General features: G+C 46.3%; 1 protein-coding gene across 1 annotated transcript in view; it reads right to left on the bottom strand.

The window, feature by feature from the left end:
- Positions 1–5,287: 5,287 nt before the first annotated feature.
- Positions 5,288–11,478, bottom strand: part of LMX1B (LIM homeobox transcription factor 1 beta) — a 104,007-nt gene continuing 97,816 nt past the window's right edge. The window contains exons 4-8 of the mRNA XM_075112089.1: positions 10,248–10,426; positions 9,147–9,224; positions 8,677–8,743; positions 7,674–7,835; positions 5,288–5,931 (exon numbers count right to left, since the gene is read on the bottom strand). Of these exons, the coding sequence (XP_074968190.1) occupies positions 5,774–5,931; positions 7,674–7,835; positions 8,677–8,743; positions 9,147–9,224; positions 10,248–10,426 (644 nt within the window). The 3' untranslated portion in view covers positions 5,288–5,773. The remainder of the gene's footprint in view (positions 5,932–7,673; positions 7,836–8,676; positions 8,744–9,146; positions 9,225–10,247; positions 10,427–11,478) is intronic.

Below are 11,478 nucleotides of genomic sequence, written 5' to 3'. Positions count from 1 at the left end.
CTGCAGAGGGCAAAGACCAGTGTGGAAGGAGGCCCTGCCATTGCCCTTGCCATGTCTGCCCTTGGAAGAAAGAAGGGCACCCACCCAGCAGCCTGGGCTACTGTTCCACACCACCCAGTGTGGGCTGCCACAGCCCCCGGCCTTCCTGCGCGCGAGAGCAGCGGTGCCATCCCCGGCATACAGGGAACACACTTTCAGTCTGCAAAAGCAAAGAAAGAACTGCACACTGAAAGAAAATCCTGCTTTGTTTACAGGTTGCTTTTATTTACAAATATACTGAAGTGTAATCTCTCTCTTTTTTTTTCTTTTTCTGTTTTTGTTTAGTGTGTGTGTGCACGTGCACGCACGTGCACATGGGAAGGAGCATAATGTATGAGAAAGTCATGTATCTTAGCTGCCAGGCAATGGTGGCAGGAAAAAAAATGCAGTGAAATGAAATTTAAAAACACTAATAAATAATTTAACAATGACAAGTAATTAAATAAAAAAAAAATCCGATCTACATACATTATGGTGGTTTGTTACCGACACAGAGGGAAAGGAGCAGAGAATCTACAGTGAGAGGCAGCTGGTTAAGTACGAGAGAGCATAGTCATATTTTTTACAAGTTAAACAAATTGTAACAGACAGCTACAAAATACTACATTTCGATAACATAAATACAGAATATATAAATATACAAGTAATACAGCCATACACAGCTAAAAAATAGGGTGTTCACTTAAAAACAGAGTTCCCAATGCAAAGTATCTGGCAGTCCCTTCACAGTCACTGCTGGGCAGAAACAGGGTGTGCAGAACCAAGGGGACCCGGCTGCATCCTTGAGGAGGGCAAATGGTTGTCAGTTTATTCAGATAGGCCTCAAATGAGCAAGACTGTGCCTAAATCCCACCAAAGCCAAAAGACTTCAGGTACCTGCCAAGAGGTAAGCAAGCGCCCAAGTACCCCCTAAGCGGAGAGAGCAGACGCCAGAAGCCCTGGCCACGCTGCTGCGGGTGCGGCGGTCGGCTGTCCCGTGCCACCGGGGCGAGGAGGGCAGGCTGGAGACGGACCCGCACGCACAGGGAGCGTCTGCTGCTTGGGAGCACGTGATGTGGTTTGGGCGTGGGATTGCGTAAAGCACTATCCTGAGCACTTGAGACTCTGGGTACTGTGGCTCCAGCTCCCATGGCTTTGATGTGCTTCAGAAGCCCCTCTGTCCTTTCACTGCTGTGACCAAGCTCCAGGCTTGCAAGAACCCCTTCCTTCCTCCTGGATTCTGCTGTCAATTTCTAGTGACTTTTGGGGACAACCAGAATTATTATGCCACGCTTCAACGAGGTGCTCTCGCAAACCTCAGCCTGCAGCGTCCCTAGCAGCATCACAGAGCCGGGTTCCCCGGCGCACCTGGGGCGGCGACTTGGGACATACTTCTGATCCTTAAGGAAACTGGGAGTCCTGAGCACAGTAGGAAGAGGTAAGTGGGTTCACATCATCCCTGGAAGTTTTGCCGGCATGAAGGACCATCTCCATGCAATGACGGCGCAGCGAGGTGGCTGAGCTGCTGCTGACAGCGCGGCAATGACCCCCTGAAAGGACCTGGCAATACCCATCCGACTTGTGTGGGGCGGGTCTGAAAAATCCACTCAGCGGCCATCGTGAGACTCTCGTGAGCCACACCTCAGGCACGGTTAGCAGCAACTGAGCCAAGCGGTCTGGATATTTTTGATGACAGAGTTTAAAGAAGAAAAGGAGATCAGAATGCCTAGGATGGCGTCTCAATCTTAGTGAGTGCAACCACCGCACTTCACTTACAGCAACATAATTGTCTTCCACGTCGTGACTGTGAAACGCATTTACCACCAGCCCCTAACTGCTGACGATAAAGGGTTTAACACACAGTGCCATGGTAAATGGGGGGCTGAGAGCAGCACTGCGTGGCAGGAATCGTCCCCTCGACAGTCAACCGTGCTGCTGCCCAGCCAAGCGCCCAGCAGCGGGATCGAGGGCCACGCTGCTCCGAAACCTTTTCTGAATGCTGGGAAATCTCTATGTGCCAGCGCTACAACAGTCGGTAACTGAGCAATAAAGACCTCTGAGGAAGCTAGTACCTAGCATATTAATTCTGATCTCACAATCATCTTTTTTAAACATTATTGAGCAAACACTGAAACCTAATCAATCATCTTTTACTTAATTGCATCTTGTCACCACTTTAGCTTAACATGTATTCCTTGCTTAGCCAAAGCAACATGATTGAAACTCCGTGAAGAGCTCACTTGATGCATTTATATTAGAGAGGGGTTAATTTCCTAGGGAAAACGATCACTGTAAGGTGCATGTAATAAACTGCTGTCATGACCTCTAGCCTTGAAGCTCCCATATGTGCAATCACCGTTTGTGGTTTCCGTGGAAGTGCCAGATGCTAAGAATTTTTGGCAAGAGTTTATCAATTTGACTCAGTGTAAGATATTACTGTGATATGGCCCATTAAACATTTTACTTTCACCTGATCGGTGACGTTCCCTTGACAATAGAAGAGTAAAGCAGAAATCAAAAAGGTCAGAGGTTGCTGTATAATCTTTTACTGCAGGTCCCAGGTTAAAACCACAATGATCACACTCCAGTAGGGTAATTCATTCCACAAAAAAAAAAGTGACATTTATTTTGCTTTAATGAACTTTGGCCTTTGCCAGCTATAACGGGTCCACTGGCAGTCATTGGCTATGCATTCCTTCCCTTGACCAGCAGCAACCCACAGTGGCACGGGAGACATTATGCTTGCCAGAGGGCTTGACTGCATCGTGCACGTGGCACCAGAGATGGTAGAATACGGTGAACAAACAGCTAAGGCATCATCATACAACACACCAAGGGAAGAGGAGATGGTATGTACAAGAAATGGGGGGGGAAAAAAAAGTGGCAAATAGTCCTCCAAAAAAAATCAGCAAAAGACTATGGTTACTTCAGCTGTAAAATGGGATATCTGATTCTTTCCTTAAAAATGGATTGGGTTTTTTCAATATCCAGCCCAGAAGCAGAGGTAGAGTTGGGACAAGGCAGTTCTCCAAACTATAGATCACATTATAGTTCTCACATAAATCCCTGTAAACACTAAAAATGCCATTTTGATCCTGCCAGTAATGAGGGATGAAGCAAGGTTGTGCCTATGTATAAAGTCTATAAACCCAGTATGTTCGATATGGTGAAGATGCTTTTCTACGACTCTAAAGCAGCAGAAGGGCGAGGAGGAAAACTTGATGAATCCATTGGGATTGGTGGTGACAAATGTTTATAATGTGCCATATGAAATCTGCTTGCCTTCTGCCCTGCAAGCAGTAAGGATCACCTGAGTTCGTTATAGATGTTATGCAGAGAGAAAGGAAATTGTTATTTGATACATGAGAGAAAAATAATTGAAGGGGGTGGGTATAAACAGAAAATTCTTCCAATTTCAAAACACATCCAGGGGCTCACAGCCTTCAACTGAAAATCCACTCCCCTGTCAGAAAAAGTGAGAGAATGGTCGCTAGCAAAAGCGTATGGCTGCGACGGAGCCACCTCCGTGGGCGCAGCAGCCCGCAGCTCGGGCTGCCACCATGGAGGGAGGCGATGGGAACCTGCAGGGAGGGGAGCGTCGCCCCGGCATCTCTCAGAGGCATCGCGCCCTTCGCTCGGGAAGGGCTGCGTGTGTAGCAGGCAGCGCGTCCGCCACCGCACAGCAGCGGGAAGGGTTTGCCTTGGGTCTGCGCTTTGCGCTCCTGCACTGCGCGCACACGGTCTCCTCCCCCAATGCCTTCCTCGCCTCCAGAGAATGGGAATGCACACGCTTATCTTGCAGATAAAACTTTGCTTTCTCAAGAAGCCTCTAACACGCTTAGTCCACGTTTCTATGCTGGGGAGGGATGCGATCTTATTTTTTCCCGCAGACCTATCACCTGATTCTTGCCATCCACCCTTCCGGGACGCGAGCAGGACCTCTCCCGATCCGCAAAGGGGTGGGCAGCTGCCTGCGGGGGTCCCCAGCAGGACCCCCCAGCTGCGGCCATGGTGCCCCCGGCCCTCGGTGGGGCTGAGGCTGCAGAAGCCCCGTGCTGGCCCCACGACGGGAGTCCCGGAGAGTGCTGCGGCCCTGCAGAAGGTGCTGAGCCCCACGGGAGACTCTGCAGTGCTGGCCTGGTACCAGTCCTCAGCCTGGAGGAGCCAGATTAACCAACGCTTTGGACTTGTTTTCAGCTATTATGGTCAATATATTAAAGGTATTTATTTAAGAAAGTGCCTATCCTGCCAATCTCTCCCCATGAGCTCTATTTTGAACACACCCTATAATTACTGATATTACCCTGGCAAATTTTCCCTATGAAGTCTTCTCCACTAAGAGCCATGACCGTACTTGTCTGCCTCTCCACATTATAATTATCACCAGGCAATATTTATAACTATACTATTATTTATGATATTTTATGCCCTACAAAAACCTATATGACATATGCTCAAACTTCAGCATCCGAGACATTCAGACTTCAGCTGGGACATTCCCTTCAATTTGTGTACTCGTTCTTCTTACATTGGCACTGACAGGTTAGTTGGAGCACTTACTGTAAATAGTGGAGTCCCATCAGCGCGAGACCTGCAGGACTTGGGTCGGACTCCAGCTCAACATAGCTAAACCTCCCATTGTGATCTCTTTCATACTTTTTTCCCCCAGTTGGTGCACATTTCAGGACTTCTGATGGTTCAGGCTAGAACTGTATATCATAGATTCTTGCTGAGGCGAGATAATTAACTAAAGGAGTGCTTAATTATTCCAGATGGACAATGGAACATAGCACATTTATGCCTCATGCAAAACATAAACAAACAGAACAGAATGAACAACACATGCTTGCCAATCATGGTCTAGACTTGAAATTTGGCACTGTAATACTTACAAACAAAAGTAAATGTTTTATTCTCACACTTCAAAAAAAATTTAAATAAAACTCTGTCTTATAAGCACCTTTCGCTTTAATTATTTAAGATCAATACTAACCTAAATGCCTCTGTCCCTAACATGCATCTCCGTTCCAGGGTCATAGACCTTTCTTATTACGAAATCACTGGCTTTCTCCACAAATAGTACTGTTAACCAGTTTCCTCAGTATCATATGCATAAGGGCTATAAACTAATGAGCAGATCTAGGTTATGTAGAAAACGTGTAGAAAGGAAACAAATGTTGGACGTCACATTTACATTAACTTCTCACAGTTCAAATGGCAATTTATCCACAACATAGTATGAATCATGCAGTAAGAAAAGGGAGGAATCTCCAGTTTCTTTGATTTATTTGTCATATGGTCGACTGATGTCAGTATCAGTGGCTTTTAAAAAAAAAAAAAGTTTAAACATCCAAAAGAAAGGAAGAGAGAAAGGAGGAAAAGGTCTAGCTTTCCGCAAAATCCATTTCCTTTACAACGATGAGCTCAAACCAAACCAAAGGCTGCTGACGAGCAGGGTCTTCTGTTCCTTCCGTGCTTGTCTCGTGGTCTGGTGCAAGCTGGGAATCAAGGGTATGGGACTGGTGGATGCGTTTTGTTTATATATTATATATGTATGTATGTAGGTAGGTATTAATATATATATACATACATACACATATATGCACACAGATATAGTCTTCCTAAAAATGCTCTTTGCAGTCCAGAGGCAGCAGGAGTCACTGTGAAGGAAGAGCTGAGCAACATATGGCTGTAGAGTCTGCACTGGAAAAAGTCACTGGCTAAATACACGCCGGCTGTTTGTTTTCTTTTATTTTCATGAGGCGAAATACGAGCTCTGCATAGAGTACAGCCTGTCAATGGGGTTTCCTACTCTAGCCTGCATGGAGTTAACTTCGGAAGAGGCAAGAAAACAGTCGCTCAAGCTAGTTAAAGAGGTATCACTGTCGATATCATGAAAAATGGAGTCGTTTCCTGCAAATGAAACGTATACGTTAAGCTGGATTCTGTGCAGCCAGAGGAGGACACAGTACACATGGATGCCCATACGTTGCACGCTGCAGCAAAAGGGAATGCTGCTGGCTTTGTTTTTACATGTTAACGTGATTTTGCTCTAAGGGTCTGACCTACAAAGAGGAAGGCTAGCACCAATTCCCAGCGTTCAACTGGCAGTGGTGCTACTGAAACCTGCCAGGATTTAATTTATACTTCAGTCAGCAGCACAAAAGAGAGTCTTGGCTGACGACGGGAGCAAACAGTGCCGGGGAAGAGCAGGTCCCTGGCTCTCCGTGAGCTGGCATCCAGCACTCGCGGCACTGGGGCCACCGAGGAAGGTGGGACCGGGCACCGAGTGTCCACGGCAGGGAAAAGCTCCCCGCGAGCCATAACCAGTAACGGTCTTCATTTACACGCAAGGTAAAAGACAGATCTATGAATGCGACAGGACGCAGGAGGAGACTCAGCTTCCCTGGCCTCAATGGACTTAGAGTTGCAAACACACCTTTGTTTCAGAAAATTCCACTCTTTTGGGGCTGGTTTGAAACAGCACCTTTATTTCCCTTAGCAGCTAAGATTTCTGCTTACTTCAGCTCTTAAGGTACCCGCAAGAGCTCTAGCTCAAGTCCTGTGAGCACTAAGAAAGCATTAGCCCGACTCTTTTTCCTCACACCCTCGTTTGAAATGGCTTTGTGCTACCTCCTGCACTGGTTTTGGAGTGCAGAACCTGCCTCCCAAGGAGTTTTGCCTAGAAAGCCAGACAAATTGTCAGCAACAAGATCAGAAGCCACCTAATGCTCACGGGCGCTTCAGATGTCCTCAGCTCATTACAGGATTTACCAAACTGCCTGGTGTGTATCAGTGGGAAAAGTACCACCACAGCCCCAGAGCAGATTTCTTGCTGGCCTGTGCACGCCGTGCTCATGCAAGTGACGTGCACGTGGACCTCCACACCGAAGCGCTCCTGGTCAGCGGGAACCAGCCTGATGTAACAGGCCCTTGGGGGCTACAGCAAGGCCAACAGGCACAGTTTGAGAAATCCTCTTAAATTTTATTTAAATGCCACACTGCAATGGTCCAGAATCAATTATTAGGCATTTAATGCTCGTGATGCATTTGGGGTACCTACCCACTTGATGGTGTGTGGTCAGGAAATCGTGAAAGCAAGCCACCGTCTTGATTTTGGGCAGAGAATAAAATTACTCAGGAGAAATGCCCTGTGGTGACACACCTCTTAGTAGCTCAGAACTGTTCTTTAACAAATCCATGCATCCAGTCTGAGGGATCTTAGAGAGGTGCTTATTCATTTTGGAACGAATAGATTAGTTCTCTTTATTAGACCACTTTTCAAGGCACTTTTTTCCCAAAGCTTCTAAGAAAAAGGAAAAACTTGTGAGGGAGCTAGAATTTGGTACCGTTTATTTTTCAATTTCTTGGGTAGTGGTTTAAAAAAGCGGAGCTGGAGATGTGATGTTCTTTGTTTTATCATTTATCAGAATTATACTGTGAAATAGTTCTGAAGGGTGTCCGGAGCCTCACGTGAGCTCTCTTCTACGTCCTTATCTGTACATGAAAATATACACACAAAACTGACTGGTGCAAGTTCCCTGGTACAAATCCCATAAAAGATATAAAAGCAAGTAACTCTACTGAACCTTTGGCATGTGAACTAGCATACGAACCCTGCTATTGCTGATGCGGCAGAATGATGCATGCCTTACCATAAGGGTTCATGTGGTCGCCTGGCATTTGTGGAGGGGTAAGACCCTGCTGAAATGGGTCTGTGCCATAACTGCTTTGATCCATTGCTACAATCTGCTGCTGTGGCGGTGCAAGTGGTGTGTAAGATGTCATCATCCCTTCCATTCGGTTGGACATCACTTCTGCAAAGCAAACAGGGCACAGTCACTGCTTGGGAAGGAGGAGGCAGCAGGGAGTAGCATCGGTGGCAATACTGAACCCGCGTGCGAGTGAACACAGCTAGGTTTGTCCTGTTGATCAGAGCAGCCTTCCAAATTTTGCCTGAGAGTACAACCCTTAGCAGTAACTTGAAAGACTTCTAATTTCTGACTGTCATTCCTGGAGCTCCTGGGTGCTGGACAGTATCTTCCCAAAGTCTGTCCTGTCCGTGACATAGCCCTGTTATTCTCTAACTTCTGTTGGTACCAGTTTTTCTGTCTCTGTGTAAAGAGGATGATTTGAGGCTGCAAGGCTTTGGGAGTTGGAGAAGCTCAAGAGCATCCACAGAGCAGCAGGGCAAGCCCTGGTGCCTCTGTGCAGCTCCTGCCCCAGCCGCTGGGGCACAGGAGGGGCTCCCTGTGGCTCGGCTGCGGCAGCAATGCTGATGCCCTTGCAAGCAGCCTGCAGAGGCCGAGCTGAACATGGCCCTCCTTCAGGAGAAATGAACTGGAGAATCTACCTGAAGTGAGGCTCCTGGAGACTCCCTCCAGTGAACATGCCTCTGTACCGCACACCACTTCTAGAAAGCAGGTAACAGCTTCTGTGTAACACCTCCAGGTCTGGCCCCACGTGGGAACCGCGGACAAGCTGGGCTGGGCGCTCAGACGCAGCACCTCCGTCTGCTCCCACTGAGGGTGGCACACAGTACCCACAGACCTGTGCATGCCCTGTATGGCTGTACTTAAGACGTTATGTGGGAATGGCACATGAAGAAACCTTGCAGATTCTTTTCCCCTTGCTTTGCCTTCATCACAAATCCCCTACCTTGCCCTAGTCGCTGCGAGTTCTGCTGCTCCTGCTGCTGCTGGTGCCTTCGTGCTAGTTTTTTCATCTGAATAAAAGAGGAAGAACAGAACAATCTCATGGCTCTGAATGCAGCAATTTTGTTTCCTTTCAAAACCCTCTGCAAACATCGAATCAATTAATACAGACCATTTATATTCATGCACACACCACTGTGGGTTCAGTTTCATTTCTAAGCTTAAACATTTCAGTTTCCAGTTCATATTTGCATGCAAAATTTACTCCCAACATCATGTTGTTTTGAGCACACAATCTTAATGTCTTTGTTTGAAAGTTGCCTTTCTTGTATGGATGCAGACAGCAGTGCGTGCAAAACACGTACAGCTCAGTCCCTAGGAGCTCCGTGGTATGCGCTACATGCAGGGGGAGGGGGAAGTCTCTGTTGGAGGGCAATTTGCATTTTGCTTTTGAGAACTTGACAATCAACCTACCTTTGCTCTTTGGTTTTGAAACCAGACCTGGACAACTCGCACACTGAGTCCTGTTTCAGCTGCTAGTGTTTCTCTGACCTACAGGAAGAAATGTTTAACGATGTAATTTTTTATATTAAAAAAAAAAACCCAAAACTGATCAGTTACGTTAGGAGGAACATGCCTGTACTTACAATAAAAACTGCATGTACAAAATTACTTTTAAAAATTCCTTGTATTTTTGCATAGTTTTTTCGAGTTCTGCCCTTCATGTCACTACCACTTTTGTAAGTACTGAACAAATAGTCTGAGCGGTGTAAAATGACACTAAGTCATTTCATGATTTTTATTTTACCCATAAAACAGTTCTGTGCAAAAAGATACAAACTTGGCTATGAACTGTTTTTTTATATTGCTAAGGTACAATTTCATATTTTAAAATGGCAAAAAGGCACACTGCACTGTCTCACAAGACATACATGTATGTCAGCAGGAGAATGTCGCTTGTTGCAAAAACAACAGCTTTCAGGATGCAACCCTATTTTTTTTCCCCAATCAAACTTAGGAGGAAACAGTTACCTGGGTTGGTTTTCACCTAGATTTGATTTTCACCAGCTTCATCAGTGAAACAATACCGCAGACCCTTCCCTAGCTGCTATAAACAAGATCAATGGCAGGGTTGTTCCATAGAAAAGCCAGCCCGGAAGGCCAAGCAGCGGGACCAGAGCAGAGCACCCATCTCGCTAGACAGCGACTCCCTCTGTGCTGGGAAGGAGAAGGGCAAAAGTCGCTTGTTTACCTGGGCTCTGACAGTCAAAGACTGCTTCATGGTTTATAAGCACCAAATATTGCTCTTCAGCAGGAATCAGTCATGGAGCTGCTCCACCTGCTGTGGGTGAACATCCAGAAGTACCAATGAGCTGGTCCTAAGCTGCTGATTGCTCCTGGCTGAGATGGTATTTGGGTGAGCATCGCCCTTTGCTGGCCTGGTTCTGCATTCACTCCAAGGCACACGCTGCTGCCCTGGGAAGGGGCAGGGGGCTACCTGGGGCTGTGGCCTGACCCCGTCACCCCCGTGGCCTGGTGTCAGAGCCAATCTCAGGTCCCTGATGAAGCACCTACCTTCCTACAGGGCTTGGAAGACACTTCAAAGGACGCTTTGAATGCTCGTCTCTGCTGCGTAGTAAGTATTGTCCTTGGCCGTTTAGGTCTTCTTGGGTCCTTCCCATCATCACTTCCTTTTCCTTGGGTGACTTGTCCTTTGGTGGGCTTAACGTCTCCGTCTTCATCATCGCTTTTAACTGGTGAAAAATAAACACGATATAAAATTGTACTTGTTCCAAGATAACAGGGTGTTTCAGAACTGCTCTTCAGCTGCCAAATGAGCCAACAGGTTCAACTATTACCCCGTGTTTATTTGAATACCTAAAGTAACTACGGGCAGGCAGAGATACCTCAGATTTGTGTGCGTTGCCTAAATCAAATGCCACAAAAGCATAAAAATGTCTTTAAGTTTTAACTGATGGCCTGGGACTGATCAGGAGATGGAAATTCAGAATATGCTTCAAAATTTCCAGGAATTGGGACAGAGAGATTTTGTGCCCTTCGAGCATCGCTCGGTCCCATGTGCTCACCTGCGCAACCACGCTGACCGACACACGCTCTTCCCTTCACAGCAGAGCGGCACCTTCTCCCGAAGCATTACCTGCAGACAGGTAGTACTGCCCGCACCGCTACGGCAGCAAAACAGTGTGAATGCAAATAGCACAGAAGTACCTCAAAGTCTGTTTAGCTACATATAGATTGCAGTTATAGTTCTGAATATTTGGAAGCTCTAGAGATGACATTAAATATAATCTTTGCCATCTCACTTCCACGCTCCACAGGAAACATCGGCATCCTTTCTCTGTGTATTTCATGTGTCTCTATGTGCACGCACGGATTTTTCTTTCTTGCTAAATACGTACAAGTACATACGTGCTTGTGTGGGCCAAATCGATTACTTGTGTTTTGTACAGTTAAATTCTGAGGATTCATACAATCTGGTGATATTACATGTGTTAGTCCATTGTACTGGGAAATCTCAATCGCCGTGGCGAAGGTTGGAGAGTAAGTACAGATTTTGTTGTGAAAAACAACTTCCCAACTCAGCATATTTTGTTTCGCCATACTACTGATTTTTCTTCCAAAAAACATTATTATTATAGCGACTTCAACATGAAGAAACACACTGCAATTTTTATATACTCAAAGATTACGTTTGGGGAATTAACAAATTAGACTTTAATTCATTTTAGGGTCTGATTATTACACACCTAGCAATCTAATCACCTTTTACTTTAATAAGCATCTT

The sequence above is a fragment of the Phalacrocorax aristotelis genome, chromosome 17 (genome assembly GCF_949628215.1).
Source record: "Phalacrocorax aristotelis chromosome 17, bGulAri2.1, whole genome shotgun sequence".
Lineage (NCBI taxonomy): Eukaryota > Metazoa > Chordata > Aves > Suliformes > Phalacrocoracidae > Phalacrocorax > Phalacrocorax aristotelis.
The sequence above is the reverse complement of the archived record's forward strand: the minus strand, read 5'-3'. Positions and strand labels throughout refer to the sequence as shown.